Below are 18,055 nucleotides of genomic sequence, written 5' to 3'. Positions count from 1 at the left end.
TCACGGAAAGTTCTTGAAAATTTCTCGTTTACGTCGGGTATTTCATGAAAATGTCCGTACTGGATTACTAATAACTCGTATTTGAAGGTTTAAGATCAAAAGGCTTATCGAAGAGCACCGAATATGTGGGATATTGGCATAAAGAGCATGGACACCAAGATCGCAAAAAGGTAGTATTACACTCACGGACTCATGAGTCGACTCACTCAGGCTCACTCAGGCTCAAGTCAAGCCGTCAGTATGAGTCTGAGTGAGTCCGGCTGAGAAATATGTTGGTGAGTTTCAGTCCAAGTGAGTCCAGTTGAGAAAATCTTTAGTGAGTCTGAGTCCGAGTGAGCCCTCAGGGCAGAATATATTTCTTGAGTGAGTTTCAGTGAGCTCCAACTTGTTTGTCGACCTATGTTGCGGATGAACAGAAGTTGACCAAATTGGCCACCGAAACCGAAGGGTCAATGAGCTCAGCTAGCAGATGACCTGAATGACGTCACTGTTCCGTTGCAGTGATTTTAGTTCTACCTTCGTTACCGTACTTGCGCCATACGTGCTGTAATCCCAAGCGACGGCCGAACGGACACAAGGAAAAGCGGATTGTTGGTTGATGTAGCGGCGCGTACCCTGTATACACGTCTTCGAAGCATATGCCAGTTGGGCTCTTACGCGTTGCGGTTTCGGTTTCACTGACGTAATTGGCGAGGTTTCCTCACTCTGCTAAACCTATTAGCTGCCACTTTTTGGAAATCTCAAAGTGGCAAAGGGCCCTTTATAGGAAGGGCTTCAATTTGCCCATTTGACCCGACCACCTGTCTCCACTAATCATAGTCATTTAAACGATTTCCCTTGATTACTGCCAACATTGCTATCTCTAGAAATCTTAAAATGTTTGCCTCTACAGAAAAAGTGATTACAAAGGCGGTGAGCAAACATTTCATGTCCCATTTTTTTGAGGATTTTCGGGCACATTTTTTGAATGACCCTGTGTAGGTTTTCGTCGTTTGTCGTCATATTGCTTGCAAGTTTACATACGTTTTACATTTATGACGTTTCAAATATGCATAATTAATTACCAGATACAGAGAGTATACGGCAGCAAGAACTTATTGCATGTGCATTTTATATAAAAAAGTCAGTTTTCAAGTTACTTCGACAACGTATGTGACTTCATGTTTCTTCTTGTGTATTTTCGGACGTCCACAGATATTTGTGAGAACCATGAATTTGGTAGTAGCACACACATCTTCAACTTCTGCAGCTTTTCAGCGAGTGCTGTAACGGAAAAACGTTCGAATGAAGAGGATGACGCACGTTTTGAAGGTGCATTATTTTGACGCTCACTTTGTTGAACATTTAATATTAAGTAAATACTGTGTGCGTGGGATAGAGAGGGCGCCATAGGTCCAATTAAATCAAGTGTATTTTCATAATGTCATACAGAAAGAAGGACTGTGACAAAAAACTGTGTGTAACCCTTTTCCTGCTGTAGACAAACTGGGCTCTACCACACGGTTTGTACCGCTGCGATCGAAGACAAACTGGGCTCGTGCACCTTGAAAGAAACGTCTGAGGGCGTCGAAGTTAAGCTAACTTGAATAATTTTGCTGACTTCTCTTTCGCTTGAACCTATTGTCACGATCAATAGCCTGCAGACGGAGTCCTTGGCTGGAGAGGTTCCACGGGGATTGCCTCGGGACTGAGGCCTCGCCGTCGGCGACTGTAGCGGTGGACAGGAGTATCCACTGCAGGAAAAGGTTCCGGTGTCTGACTGGAAGTGTCGGGTCGTGGAGGAGTCCCGAGCATCAGACGTAGAAGTCCAGCACCTCCACCAGTGTCGCAACGCGGAAATAACAAGATGCGGGATCACGTTGCGACGAGGAAACACAAGTTTGTATTCAGATAACAAAAAATTACCCCATCTCCCGCTAAAGGGGACCGTGAGGCGATGCGAAGCCGGAGCACTTGCACGATCGCGTTCCGTTGGCGTTCGTTGGGCATGCTACCGACCTCGCGTCGTGGAACGCGAAGAGGGACGCTACGCGCGTCGTATCTTCCATCTAGCCTGGCCGTTAGTTCTCACAGGGCGAGCGGGGAACGCGGTCGACAGGCGGGCGAGAGGGGAGCATCGTAGGAGAGGAGAGAGAAGGGGAGGGTACGCGCATGCGCTCGAGCTCATCGCGGCGTTGCGCAGGAGAGAATTTCGGCATGTCTAGCCCGCGTTTCAGAGGAAGAGTGGAAAGGTGGAGGGGAGAGGGGTATGGGAGAGGGGAGAAGGAAAGTGGAGAGGGTGAGTGGAGAGGAGGTGAGTGGAGAGGGTATGCGCATGCGCGGTAAGGGTGATCACGCCGCACACCACCACCACCACCACCACCACCGGATTGAGCTCGGCCTTAAGATACTTCGCATCTAAAAGAGCAGACGCCTCAACGTCGTCTTCCACAGGGATCCCACAGCTGCAGCTCGTACTGCTCGCTTCTTTGTCCTCTGACGTTCTGCAGACTATTGATCGCGACAATATGGCGCAGTAAGAAAAAAACGCGCTCAAAGCATGCTTTTTGGCTGAGAGAGGACTTAGTTCTGGTAACCGTTATTAGAAAATGGCGTCTTGTGTGGGCGAGCGGTGCGCGCGGGTTAGCAACAGCACTGTTCCGAAAGAAAGAAGAAAAAAAAAATTGGCCGCGTATCTGCGTGCTTCGCTGCAAATGTCGTCTAAAGACGATACAAGAGGCGCTGCGTGAGATATGAACGCCATCTGGCAATACGTCGGGAAACGTGAATGCTGTGTTGCGGGCTGGTTGTCCCGGCGCAGCAGCAGGCAAGACCGGCGGTGACCAACGCGACCGGCGGGGACGCCAGCCAGCCCGAACACGCTGTTTGGCGCGAAGCGCCGAAGCAGAAGAAACGTCCGCACTCAACGAGTACTCTCCACACACTCGTTTATATTCACGTCGCCTGGGTAAAGCAGGAATGCCAGAGCGGCGCCCCATGACACTCGTACAGTGCAATACTGAACTGAAACCGAAACACAACAATGAGCTCGCGCAGAGGGCACGGAGGAAGCCAAGTTTCGGCGCAGTCGCATTTTCTGCGCAGCTTAAGAAACTAGGGTCTCTAGAATTACGTATCCATGTATTTTCTATTAACGGAACACACCACCTAATACTTACCTGGTGTTGTTGGGCCTCGGATATGCGTAATGTTTGCTTTTTGATCAACCATGTACACAAGTATGAACCTAGTGAGCCGTTCACGATGGCTGGCCCTTGTGCAAGTGGTTCAACTTTGGCCGAGTGGCTGAAACGAGGGACGTGCCGACAAACAGAAAGACAGACAGAAAGACAGACCAAAATTTCCGCGTTTAAGTTCCCCAAGAAAGACTATCGTCTTTAAAACGCCTGTTTGCCGAAGTTTTGCTGGATGAAGAAGAATTTTAGTTCTCCTGCGAGTGTGGCAGCGACTACATACAGCAGCATAATCTCTTAAGTCGTCTTATACGGAGGACCACCGCGTCTGGAGGCCGATAGATGTGAGCCCCCACCGGCGCATACAACGTTGTTTCTTTTGGAGGGCTCAGTTGCCCGTGCGCTTTATTTTTTGTTTTTTTTTTTAATTTCAAAGAGAAATTTTGTGCACCGATGACTGGAGATATTAGGGCACTGTAGTGGTGCAGTGCAACGAAGCCGATTCTCTGCATATTTTCGAAAAATATTTCGCTACTATCTCGCCAATAACGATTCTTTCATGTTTTTAGTCGTTTCAAGACACGTACAAACAAATAGACAAATAAAAAGTCGGTACTTTTGTATGGTTTCCAGCTAAGAAATTCCATAGGGAAAGGATGAATACAACTTCATTAGTTCACAGTCCCGTATACTGTATAAAAAAGACATTCAGAGCGGTAACAGCAACATCATAAGTAAAAACAAACTTACGAATCACAGCTAGCGTACTACAACAGGGCAGAAACACTAGCGTTCAATCGTACATCTCGTATATAGTTACATAATATAGAAACCAATTATTGCAATCTGTGTATTATAACAAATGCAAGACTTTTTGCAACAACAAACATTTTATTATGATCGTTATACAGATGCTAACATCCGAAAAAAAGTACACCGAATAAAAATATTGATATTACCTGCGTAAAAACAGCGATATACGTCCACATAAAACAATTAGATACAAGAGCTTCGATTCGACACTGAAAAAAGACTGCGTAACAGAAAACGAGTGATAATGAGCTGAAATCGAGATTCTGGCACGTTCGCTTAATAAATGAAGGAAAATTGAGCGTCCTTCCCCCCAGCTTACATAGAAATTGTGGGGCATGGACCGTCGGTGAAAACTTGAATGTTGAAGCATTTCGGGATCATGGCGATATGTTAAGAAATTGTATAGTCACAAAAACGACAAAAATGCCCTCAGACTTGCGTACTATGCGACATTGGCTGCACAATTATAAATGAATACGTGCCCGTATGCACACGAGGGCCCATACGCGCTCTCATATGAACAAAAAGAAAAAAAAGCGCATGATCCATCCATCTGTGTACACAGACTACACAAAATTCAGACAAACTCACGTCACGTGGTTCACTATGTATATGCGACAGCACCATTGCAATCAGATTGCATGACGACAATGGAAATATTACTGTATAATAACAAAAAGCCTACATTATCTACCGTATATTTGCAAAGCTTCTTGTTATTTAGCCATATTTACCCTAGCTGAACCATCATTTAGATAACATTAGCGTACACTGGCCGGCATTAGCCATGATTTTGCCAAGAACATCTAAAATTAGGCATGTTACTTAATGAGAGCAACATTTTGGTCAAGTTGCTGATCGATTATTTCAGTACTAATGCGCAACACCAAAGTGACGAACAAAGAAGAAGACACAACCAGCGCGAACTTTCAACGAAAAAAAGAATGCGTAGCGATATTTGAACCAAAAAACGTTGAAAGATTGCGCTGGGCATGTCGTCTTCTCTGTTATGATAGTAACAATTGTTGGGGTTTAACGTCGCAAAACAAAGTATGAATATGAGAGACGTCGTAGTGGAGGTCTCCGGAAATTTCGACCACCTGGGGTTCTTCGACGTGCACCTAAATCTAAGCACACGGGCCAGAAGCATTTTCGCCGCCATCGAACTCTCCTCTGTTGTCCGTATCTTTGTTGTAGCGCAGTCGTAGTTAAATATTAGGCCATTCGAACTAGCACTTACCCTGTGCATGTAAACATGGTTTGTCAGCAGGCCACTAGTGAGTATTCACTGCTGCCAAATCGTGTAACGGGTAGGCTGCTATCTGTTCTCCAAAAAAAGGAAGAAAAACTAATTTGCAAAACTTTGCGACGCACCTACGCAGATGAACTTAGCTGTTAATTCATGTTACAGGTAATGCCTTCTCTGCTGCACGCCCAGCAGCAGTTCATCGATATCCTGGGTGAGCACGCCGACGTTGGAGTCGAGGTGGACATAAACAGCCTCTGCGAGCGCTTCACCTTTGATGTGATCGGCAAGGCGGCTTTCGGAATCGACACGGACGTACAGCGGAACCCCGAGAGCCCTTTGTTCAAGGAAGCACTAGCCGTCATTCCGAACGTCAATGCGGGCGTCTTGTATCACCTCGGCCGTGAGTAATAATCATGCTGCTTATAAATGGATACCACCATAGGCGTGGGAATAGGAGAGCCAGCCGCCACTAATAATCTAAGGGGGGCGGCGCCATGTCTTCCCGGTATCTTGCCTGAGTCGGACCTATACCGTCACTGTTTAAAGTGCAGGGTTCTGGCACCAGATAGGCTTTTGATTATAACGGCGGCCTAGCACCCTTTATGTTACACTAGTTTCCATTTACTTACACATTACAGCCTGGAACGCCGGGTACGAAAGGCAGACCGCCCTGCCTCGGTGCTCTAGTGGTTATGGCGCTCGACTGCTGATCCGAAGGTCGCGGGATCGAATCCCGCGGTGGCTGCATTTTAGGTGGGGGAGAAAATGTTTGAGGCCCGTGTACTTAAATGTAGGTGCACGTTAAGGAACCCCAGGTGGTCGAAATTTCCGGAGCACTCCGCTACGGCGTCCCTCAGAATCATCTCGAGGTTTTGGGACGTTAAATCCCAGATAATATTATTAAAGGCAGGCCGTTAAAAGAAGCACATCATCGATTATCAAGGCGAAAGCCTAAGATGCCTGATCCGACGGGAAAATTTACCGGGGTCGCGCGTTCGTTCATTTGTTCGCGACTTTGAAGTAAGCCATTGCGGTGAATAAATAATGATTTTACAACGCCACAGTTCATGAGAGCAGCAATGAATGCAACTGAGAAAGGCAGGAAAACAGCGACTACCGTTCCATTTTGGTACTCTATTTCCGATACCCGCCAAACAGTCAATACTGACTTTATCTTGCCTCTCTGTCCGCTTTACGCCACGGCTCCTATAAGCAGCTTGTAGCAGAAACCAGGCAGCTTCATCCTGAAGCTAAAGCGACCATGTGCGTGACTGATTGCTTCGATAACTTCCTTATCGGAAAACCGGAAACGCACGCACCTGCCTCGCAGGACCGCCGCCAGTGGAGTTTGGAACGCCAGTGCAGTGCGCTTTGTTTAGCAAGTTTAGCAATGTGCAATTGTTTAGCTGTTTATTCTGCGCCTTTCAACAGGGAAGCTGTTTAAGCTATCGATAACTTGTGCTCTGCCACTAGTCCCTTTAATAGGGAGGCAATCGCCGTGCAGATTCCAAGGGCTGACGTATCGGCCCCCCGAAACGCACCAAGAAAACGCGGACAATTCAGAGTTGGTCCTTTTAGTGCGCCGGCGAACGCCAGTTGTGGTCAAAAGACCGAATAAGAGCCAAGAGTTGATAAAACTAACAAACTATATTCTCAGTTAAGGCAGCACAAACATTAAACAAGCATGCACACTCGGCTGGTATCAATTACAGCTCACAGTATATCTCAGATGGTGTTAACACACGGGAAGAAAACAGACCACGCGCTACAAATGCAATCTCACGCATTACAACCTATTCAAGAACACTCAAAGTCCTGAATATTCGCAAAACGTATCCAGTCCACAATTCTTGGATGTAACTTGAATGCTTCTCTTCGAGGAAACACTCACGCAAACTCCAGCGCTGATCGTTGTCGTTCCTACCATCGTCGGTCCCGAATGCCGTCGTCGGTCCAGGAAACAATCAAGTAACTTGTCACTGCTACACAGCGTCACCATACGATTCTTCCAGATCGCCTATTGACTGACTGCACAACATCATAAACACGTCTTCTTTGGCTGACGGAACCACACTCAAAATAAATTCGCCATCTCCGGGCCGACTGACCCCTTCCGTCGTCGGTGCACGCTTATATCTCTTCGCTCCTAGGTTCTAGAAGCGTCTAGTGGGTTCTTTGCCGTGCAGCACAGCCAAAGCTAGGGCAAGAGCGAGACTCCTCTCGACGGTTCCAATCGCGGCGGCGTCGCTCGGCGTTGCATCATGCTTTCCTTCGCGCTCTTTCGAGACTTTGCCGTGCGTTTGATCTGGCTGTCTGCGGCAGTTTCGAGTGGGTGAGGAGGATGCGGCGCACCGGCGTCTTTTTATACTTATTTTTTCCGTTGCGCGCGCTTGTTGAGCGAATGGCTGGCGCCATGCTTTCCCTCTGTCGTCTGAAAGCAGCCGCGCGCGCCCTATTGACGCGCTCGTTTTTGACACTGCCCCCACTTCATGAATATTATCACATAATATTCAAACAACACAAATGAGCGCGCACATGCACTACCAAAATTGTCCCACATACACAGTCCATAACTCAGTCCATCACGCAATGCGTGTTAGATTCACAATATAACTCTCAATAACATTCACATTGCGATTCATTGTCCCGACACATGAAAGATAAATACATGTGCATAAGTACAACATTAATGAGAAAGAACAGACAATGCGAAGGGAAGTACAGGGGATGTTATTTGTAATAATTGTGCTATAAATGTGAAGAAATTAAAATGGGCAAAAAGATAACTTGCCACTGGCAGGGACCGAACCTGCGACCTTCGAATAACGTGTCCGATGTTCTGCCACTGAGCTACGGTGGCGGTCATCCCCACATCCACTTTAAAGCGCATACATGTGCATTTAAACCTAGGAGTGTTAGTCAGCGCCGATCGCAGCCATGGCGGCGAGTGTGAAACACTCTTTTTCTGCCTTTAGGCATGACGTAGCACGTGACGCCAAAAGGCTGACAACAATTGAAACAGATATCTTCACTAGAACACGAAGTGGAATGAAATGCATATTTCTAACATTCTCGCTTGGCTGAGAACTCCAAGCGTAGGTACTATGGTCTGCTGATAGCTCGTGAACGCTACCTTAATTTGTATATCTATACTGTTCTTTTCCTAAATGGCATTTCTTCAAAGCTGTGAAAGCACAAAGCGAGGTTGTGTTTTTTAATAAAGGGATGTGCTATGTTTTGCTGAAGATGAGCCCGCACCGTGCTGCTATACCATATATGAGACTGTCGCCTGTCGTTCCAACGACAGGTGACAGTCTCCACTCTCGTGAGACTGTCACACTCGTGAGACTGTCTCACATTCTCGTGAGACAGTCAGATAGTGGGAGACATATGAGGGGTTTTACGGATGGGGGTTCATCATCGTCTCCATAAGATTCGCTTACATGAGCCCGCTTCTATACTCCGTCTCACAGGTACCTTGCAGCCCTGCCGAAGGCACGACGAGTACACAGGCTGTATACTTTTGCATCATCTAATATAGCTCCATGCGTAAGTGTTTTATTATTAAAAAGATACAAGGGTAGCTGTGCTTAGTCATGACGCGCGAGAGCTACGTTAGGGCGTCCGCGCATGGACTACGCATTCTCTGTATTACTGTAGCGATTACCTGGTCGTCACCGTAACAGCCACCCTTACCGCGATGACGTACAGCAACATTGTAGCCCGTCCGCTTCCATGGAAATTCGTGCTTTTAGTGGCTTTCTAGCGTGGACAGCAAGAAATAAGTGCCATAACATGGCATCGTTTAGTCTCACCTAACGCTGAGGGCAAAGCACAAGGTATGTTTTGTCGCTAATATTTAGATCAATTGTTTTTTTGTGATGCTTCTAAGGCTACCGAGGTGGTGGAGAGCCGCGCAAGTAGTTTGATGTGGACTGAGTAGATAACGCCAGAACTAATTTAGCACCAGTGATGCGGTGACGATGCAATGCGCCCTGAATGCCTGCAATTATTTACTGTGCCAGTAATTTGCTGCTCTGCTCAAGAACGGTACGTGATCGCCGCTGAAAGTGAGTCGACTGAATCTTCGGATCGCTGTGTGTCAAAGATCTAGCATTTTCCGAAAGAAGCAAGGTTATTAGCGCTAAATGTGTTTGGTGCGCTAAAAAAGAACTGTCTGGAAGCGCCAGTACGTACGCTGTTATAAGAACCGCGTTCCTCGCAAACGTCAGCGAATGTTCCCTGCACTAGTAGGTTTCTGAACACCTAAGAAACGGCGAGGTGGCATTCCCGAAGAGGTTTTCAGTGTGCCAAGAGGTTTTCAGTGTGCCACTGAAGAGGTTTTTTGTGTGCCAAAAGAGATGCCAAGTAGATTAGATGCAAGAAAAAAAAAGAGGATGACCTTATTTTTAGGTCCGGTGGTCCCATTCCGCACAGAGTGGGTGCCCTCCCAAGCGACTATGAACTTCGTTCTGCCGAGAACCAGGCCGGAAGTGCGCTTGTACCTATTTTACCAGTAGGTACCCCGAGGCAGCAGTTCACTGCCTCCCAGAGCAGCGGCGGATGCTCGATTACATCACCAAGGCTGTGGTGGGTTAAGGTGCGCCCTGGGGTCTTTACAGAACCTTATAGGGCCACCTTTCGAGATGAGCACCCAGAAACAACCGAGCGCGAGGTCTTTGTACTCCTCTACCCATTAGGAAAAACCGGTGGGTTCCCGGTCGGCACTGGGAATTGAACCCGGTACCTCCCGCATTGGAAACGGACACTCAACAATGAGGCCACCGCTGCGGTGGCATGCTCGTGGTCTGCCAAGCAGACCACGAGCAAGCGACGTGAAGCGGATGAACACGCCTTGAGGGGCTTTCGCTTCTCCTATTGGCTAACAAGCCCCGCAGCTTCCAATTTGCTGCAAGGTACTACTGAGATGGAGCATTCACATGGTAGTGTTGTGGCACCAGCCGTGATCAACGGGATAATGGGACAGTTGGGAGGGAAAATATTATTTGCAGTAGCTCCTTATGGAGGGAATATTTTTTTTTTAACTGGAAGTGGGAGAGAAGGCTGATATGACTGGAGTTTTAATTATTTACTTAGACGTACTTCCAAGCTTATCTCAGTTATTGCATTGGGGACACATAATATTCAGTGTCATTGATGGGCCTGATCATAATGAAAAGTGGTAATATTTAACAAGCACAGTATAATTCAGTGTCATCGTCATCGTTTCCAGGCTATTTTATTCGTTCTGCTGGACGAATGACTCTCCCAATGGTCTCTAATTTGCCCTGTTCTGAGCAAGCTGGTACCATTTTATAGAATCGTCTTCCTGACTTCGTTACTAACATCTAGTCCACTGTCATATTCGGCGACTTCTCCCATCCCTTGGTATTCATTTCGTTGCTCCATTTGTCCAACGATTATCTGTTTTTCGCTCTACGTCGCATGATCAGTGTCCTCAGTATCAATATCAGTATAATAATTGCAAAATAAAAGATTGAAATGTTTCCCTCAAAACGCGCAAAAATGCAGTATTATAGTGTTAAGATTTCTCACAAAAAATTTCTCTGAACGGAAAACAGCAAGCCAATGGCTCTTTGTAGCAGATTAAAACGGTTACTTTGTCAAGCGAACTTACATTTTATCAAAAATGAGAAAGAAATGCTTCCAGCCGAAGCCGGCTAGGTACATTTACAGTTACAGATATTCAGCTTTTCGTAAGCATACATATTTATTCTCACAAACAAACAAAGTATTTTACGCCGCAGGGCCAACAAATATGTGTGATAGAAATGCCTCTAAACTTGAGAACTTGAACAATACAGATATATACATAAACATGAAAGCGCTGAGATGGTCAGAACGCTGTGGTGTTCATGTAGGTTTCTTTCTGTTTTGCGCTTCTTCAGTTTTACGAATTCAGTGAAAGTAGGCATAAAAAGGCTCCTAAATGTACATTGCTACTTTTACTTGGGACGAAGGAGAGTTGAAGTCAGGATTCATGTTTCTTATTGGCGGTAACCTCTGACGTGCTGCTCAATATATCACAACTAATGCTTTCAATTATGTGCTATTTCAGAGAATCTCTATCACTGGCCACGGCTGCTTAGTTTACTTGCCAAGCTCTTAGGTGCCTTCTTCGCCAATCCTCATGCCGACATGACTAGGAAGGCTGCGGAAGTCATTATGCACCGTAGAAAAAATCCGCAGGTTTGTACATTTTTCATTACCTTCAGGCGTGTGTTCCTTGTCTCGCGCTTGCTTTACAGGAAGTGTTTGGAAGCGCGATATGTTAGACAAGCTTGACTTATTTCGTCGAAGGCCGACCTTGTTTTACGGTATGCAGATTGCCTGCCGTAGTACACTGACCGTATATCATGCTTGAGGTCACGTGCTATTTATCCCGACCAAATAATGAAAACCAAGCAAGGTTGCACTAACCGTGATTCACAAGACCCACCACACCACTTTTTCTCATTTTACTGTGCTATGCAATAAGGTTCACTTGGTACCACTACTTCGTAACGTAAACCCGCCTGCTTGTCAGCGACTCCCGCTGTGCAGAATAGCATTAAAATGTTGTATATGTGTTGTATACGTGACAGCATGCGCGGCATTTCTCCATTCTAGGTTTCCAATGCGTATTTGTTTTCCTATAAGCTTGATTAACGTACCAATCAGTCAAGAAGGGGCCAATTTTTGTTGTCCTTAGTTTGATGTCCGGTGCGGTGAACTTTCGAAAATCGGGCAATGCGTACTTAAAGAGAGGCGTGTTGTAAAGCCATTGAATGGGGCGAACCAATGTGGACGCCACTCTTGCTGATATCCTCCACTAAAAAAAAATCGAGCAGATCCCACGCTTTGTGGGAATAAATTTCAACCGAAGCAGTCGACGAGCAGCAGCTTTTGCCGTATTTTCGCTTTGAACAAAGCTACGACGTGGAAAGACGTATTCGCGTAAATTGAGTAGTTGTGCGTATATCGTGGGCTTCCCAGGCACGTCTAGACTGGCGTGCAAAGGGAAGCTCAGGGTGCGACGTAACGTCGGCACTCGCGTTAGAGCAGAGACGTCAGTCCTGTTGCAACGAAGTGCACGCTACGGTTCGATGGCGTACATATCATATATATGCCGGTCGTCAGCGTATTCGAGCAACGCTTGACTATAGCTTTGAGATCCATAGGAGTAAACGTGTAACATTTATTACATTCTTTATACAGCGGATATCCAACGCTACAATCCCTCTAGGCGTTATCTCGGCACAACGCTACATAGGGTTTTTTTTCCGAAGCAGTTTGAAGCACTGTCGTGGCTCAGTGCTAGGATACTTGGTTACAATGCGAAATACCTGGGTTCGATTCCAGTGCGAGCCATGATAGTTATTCTATACTTCTATCGGAATACACAAGCTCATTCAAGCTATCGCGAGGTCTCCAAAGTCTGGGTCGATATGGAGTGTGAAGCACATCTGGTGCTTACACAGAAACTATGGACCGCGGTATGCGGGTATTTCATGTCATGACCTGCAAATCGTGTTCGTCATACATGCACGTCCTACTTTGCTAATTTTGGTGTGCACCAAATTAAGGAGACGACAACGAGGGCGCAAAGACGTAGGCGGTTCGATAGACAGATCATTAGATAGAAACGGTTAAAGTGGCATGGGTTGGCCGAGAAATGCTACCCACTTAAAAGTGGGGTTGTGGTGGGGACATGGTCATTACATAAACATTATTACCACAATATAAGCATAAGTAACATGATGAGGAGCGATAGGTACTGTAAAATATGGTTAGCACCTATTAGTTTCAAACCAGTTTCTTAAAGGGGATCGCATTTAAGCGTTACGACCTCCGCCATGGCAGGACGAGCGTGAACTAACAACTAGCATAGCTCTACACTTAAAGCACGCTGGTCAAACACAAAGAAGGACGCACGAAACGAACGCACAGGTATACGCAGGACGAGCCGCGAACTCACTACTGTCACAACTGTTACTTTGTGTCTCAGCAGCGCGCTCTCTTCGCAAATGCGGCGGCTGTAGCAAGCGAAGTAACGTTCGTGCAATCTGCAACTTCAATGCAAGCTTTGCGGTGGAGCACAAGACGAACAAACCGGCCCCAGCACGAGATGAGCGCTTGCGCGCGGGCGACTACGCCCCGTAAAGGGCAAAGTACAAGCGTTAGCGGAGCGCGCGCATAGCAACGAGCGGGGCGACGACCTCTAAAGCGCGCCCTTCGGGCCATTCGCTGGTAATGCAGAGAACACACTGAAATGCCACCGAAGTCGGCGCACCGCCAGCGGTAAAGGGTGTATATAAATTGGTCACCGTTAGTATGCTATTATTTTCTTGGGCTATCTATCTATCTATCTATCTATCTATCTATCTATCTATCTATCTATCTATCTATCTATCTATCTATGTATCTATATATATATATATATATATATATATATATATATATATATATATATATATATATACATATATATATGTATATTATCGTACTGCTTGTCATGGCTACTTCACAGAAGATCTCTGTAAAAGTCCTCAGTTACTTTACCTATCCCATCCATATTGTTTGTGACTTTGCCTTCCTTGTCCCTTAGTGCGTACATCAGGTTTTTGCGTGTGCCCAGTTTTCTTTGATTCGCTTTGATACACAGACATATACACACATACATATACGTATGCGGGACATGACGGTGACGCCGACGGCAAAAACCATCCGAGAGTGTCAATATAATTGATATCGCAACAAAACGCACTTTGTTTCAGAACACGCGCAGAAAGTGCTCACAGCAAAAACCATTTATAACGCATCAAGAGCACCCATGATGGGAAAATTTGCGATGACAACTTATGAAAGCGGCAGAATATGAGAGAGAGAAAACCGAAGAGGAAAGGCTGGGAGGTTAGCCAAGTTTTGGCTCGGTTGGCTACCTTACACTTGGGGTGGGGAAAGGGGGAATAATAGAAAGGAAGGGGTTGACATAATGTGTCTATGTAGTATTACATATTAAAAAAAACCACATACACGCCGAAATTATGATCGAAAATAACGTGTAAACAAGTCCTTGCGTCCGTCAGGAGGCAGGGTTTTCAGAGTTCGCCACTGTATAACTTACTGGGTAACGGAGACGTAGGATCGTTTGGTTCGGGTACGTGTGAAATGGCTTCGAACGCTCCTACGTACTCACCACTGCGTGGTTTCGCTCGGCACAGTGAGTGAGTAAAAACTTTATTGAACAAGTCCGGCGGTATTGACCGGGGCGGGGCTAAAGGCACGCCGGCCTAGGTAACGTCCTCGAGTCCTTGGACACAGGCGGCTTCTTGGGCGTGCCGGACAGCTTCCAGTTTATCGGTGAGGTCGTGGGTGAGCAGAGCCACCTGCCATCGCTCCTTGCGGTTCGAGACTGCAGTGCCATGTCTACCCGGTACGTAGGGCACTGCTGCATGCTATGGTACATTCCCACAGCCTATGCTGCAGCGTCGCTCTGGCTCCGCACGCTTTACACTCGTCGGATGTATAACTTTCTGGGTAACCGAGGCATAGGATCGTAGGATTCCGGTATGTGTCAGTCTGTAGTTTTCACCACGCAACCTCCTGTTTCTTGTTTAGTTTGGCAAGGGGTAGTGGATATTTACATCTACAATCTGTATTGCTTGTGATGTCTCTGAAAGTGGTCTTGCGATCCCGCCAAGACCCCTCAAGGATTGCTGTCGCGGTTTGCTAGACATCGGCACTCCCGGCAGGCGTCGCACCTCGGCATGTATGTCCTCGAGCCGTGGCGTGGGCAGTCGCGTTGCCCGCGAACGGAGGGTCCGTGTGAGCGGGGGCAGCCACGAGGAACTCCGTATTATTTTGAACAGCGGAGCTGTCGCACTGATCACGTGGTGCAAAATTTGACACAGGACAAGAGAAGAGACGAAGACGAGCGCTTGTATTTGTCCTTTCTCTTGTCCTGTGTCAAATTTCGCGCTACGTGATCACTTATGCATTACCAACATGGCCAACTTAATACTCTTGTCAGCTCTCGAAGACGAGCTTTGCTCCGTCACGCGAGAACAGAACTGATCATCATCATGAACCGGCACCCGCTCTGTTCGTCCTGGTCGTCATCTTTGTTCTCTTCTTCATGTTCAGCTTCGCTCCGAGAACACGTACGCTGATTTGACCAACGTGAGATGCGGTAACTCTGATGGGCGAGAGAACCGGTACAGAAAGAGAGAAAGAAAGACTGGGATAGAAAGAAAGAGAGAAATTTTTGATCAAAATATTCTTGGCGAGGCGGGATTCAAACCGTGTACCCATGATCAGAAGGCAAGCGTCGGAACTATTTGGCTATCCAAACACACCAGCAGAGCATAGCATAGCCTCGCATAGTATAGTATAGCAAAGGGGTAGGAAAGGGAAGCAAGCGCGACGAGGAGAGAAAGGGGAGGCGACAGAGTAAACTCTGGCACAGAAAGAATTAGAAAGAGAAAAACAGTGCGAAAGAAAAGCAGATAGTGAAAGAAAGAGAGGAAGAGACAGAATCAAAGAGAGAGAGAAATGAAGGGAAAAAATAGGTACACAGATAGAAGGAGCAAGAAAAAGAACTCAGTAAGGTAAAAAGTTGGGCGAGTTTGTGTTGGTTCATGATAAACGGAAGGGCGCGATAATACGGTACACAAGGAAGAAGATGGGCACGGGACCGTATTATCGCGCCCTTCCGTTTATCAAGAAAAAGAAATATAAAGATAGAGGGAGAAATAAATATAAATAAGCACAAACAAAACAGACAGAAAAGGCTGAGAGAAGAGAGGAAAAGAAAGGAAGCGGGGAAGAAAGAACAACAAAAATAAAGAGAAAAAAATCTGGCAGATCCCACGCACTGAGAGAATCGATGTAATGCGAAGCAGCCAGCAAAGAGCTGCATACATCGCTTTGTTTAATTTTGAGCCAAATGAAATCATTCATGCCATGGCATCTAGTTCACCATATATCGCATATTTGCCATGCACGCGTGCATGCACAATCTGGTATATACCATGCTAATGAAACGTATATTCTGGTATATACACTGCATGACCGTTGATTTATGTTCATCACGCACTCCTGTCATACCATACCAATTTCGGTATATATTCAGCTAAATAAACGTCCGGAAGCGCACCATAACAGTGTCATGTAAATGATACCGTATATGACATGCATAACATAATTCGCATGTTACGACCTGTCCTTTTGTTCGTCATACAGTCACATCGCACAATACCAATTGTGGTGTATATCAAACGAGCGAAACGGCCGCGAATGCACAATGAGCGTGGCATGTAAATCATGACATACATGACATTCATGTCATGGTTTTCATGTTACCACCTGTTATTCACGTTTTTCATACACTCACATCGCGCAATACCAATTTTGGTGTAAATCAACCTAGCGAAATGGCCGCGAGTGCGTCATGAGCGTGGCATGTAAATCATGTCGTGCATGACACGCGTGTCATGATTTTCACGTTACCACGTGTCAGTTATGTTCGTCATATTGAAATGTCTCATACCAGTTTTCATATACAGGTTTTCCCACATAACTTGAGCCAAGACTTTGAAAATGAAAGGCACTTCAGAGGCAAATTGAGCCAAACGTATACTACTCGCACTAGCCTATAGACACTCAGGCTATTTTTTTATTTTCCCCTAAACTAATTAGTTAATTATTTTTAATTACCTAACTTTTTTATTATTGGCTGAAAACCCAAAATATGAACACTGAGCTGTAGAGCACTGTTAGAAATCACGGACTGAATTGTTTCCTGTACGATACGACTCGCGGTGTTATTTTTACCGCGTTGTAAAGAAATCCCGCGAAATTTGAAAAGAGGCCACGTGACGGGCCGCGAGCGCACTGCTACAGTGCTGCTCTCAAACGTGCAACCGGTGAACGAGGTCGCCCGCGGCTGCCACGAGGAAGCGACAGGGTGCCCTGAAGGTGGCCGATGTTTGGGCGTCCTCTTTCGTTGAATGACGGTGCAAATGCACGCTGCTGGCCGAGCGCTGCCGAGATAAGCTTCCGAGACGGATAAATAAAACAAGAAAATAGCTTTATTGTCTCTTTTGAACTTGAGATGCGTAAAAGGAGGCGACGACGTGAAGCTAGTCACGGGTGGCGTTGGTAGGCGAACGGCATGAGGAGACTTTTTTGTTTTCGGTGATCGGGGCTCGTAAAATTAAGCCGCGATTACAGAACATGTTCAAAGAGGTCGCCATCTGCTGCAATACAACTCTGGCATCTCTTTATCAGATTTTCCGTGACGTTCTTGACCATGGTTTTGGGAATGGAGTTGCAAAGTTGTCTCATTTTTTCTTTTAGATTACCTGATGTTGTGGTCGGTGCCTGGTATACCTGACTCTTGACCTACCCCCAAAGAAAAAAATCAAGGGGGTTTAAACATGGAGACCTTGCTGGCCAAGCAATGGGCCCGTGCCACCCTATGCACTGCTGCGGGAAAACTTTATCCAGCCAATTGCAACGCTTTGCTGCTTCTGCGCGCAAGAGCTCTATCATGCTGATACCAGATATCTTTAATCCTAGCCAGTGGAACTTCGCACAGAAAATTTTCAAGTGGTCCATCCAAGATATCCTTGACATATCGTTCGCCTGTAAGTATGCTGTCGAAGAAGACAGGTCCGATTATAGTACCACCGTAAATGCCACACCACACATTCAATGACCACTGATATTGGTGACGCGCCTGCCAAACCCAGTGAGGGTTCTTGTCACTCCAATAGTGAGCGTTGTGGAGATTCACTTGAGCATTGCGCGAGAAGTT

The 18,055-nt window shown here is 46.3% G+C and overlaps 1 protein-coding gene across 1 annotated transcript in view; it reads left to right on the top strand.

Annotated features, from left to right (window-relative positions):
* The window catches only part of LOC119398728 (cytochrome P450 6A1), a 109,735-nt gene that overhangs the window by 62,291 nt on the left and 29,389 nt on the right, over positions 1-18,055 (top strand). The window contains exons 6-7 of the mRNA XM_037665552.1: positions 5,398-5,635; positions 11,315-11,445. Coding sequence (XP_037521480.1) covers positions 5,398-5,635; positions 11,315-11,445 — 369 coding nt within the window. The remainder of the gene's footprint in view (positions 1-5,397; positions 5,636-11,314; positions 11,446-18,055) is intronic.

The sequence above is a fragment of the Rhipicephalus sanguineus genome, chromosome 7 (assembly GCF_013339695.2).
Source record: "Rhipicephalus sanguineus isolate Rsan-2018 chromosome 7, BIME_Rsan_1.4, whole genome shotgun sequence".
NCBI lineage: Eukaryota > Metazoa > Arthropoda > Arachnida > Ixodida > Ixodidae > Rhipicephalus > Rhipicephalus sanguineus.
The sequence above is the reverse complement of the archived record's forward strand: the minus strand, read 5'-3'. Positions and strand labels throughout refer to the sequence as shown.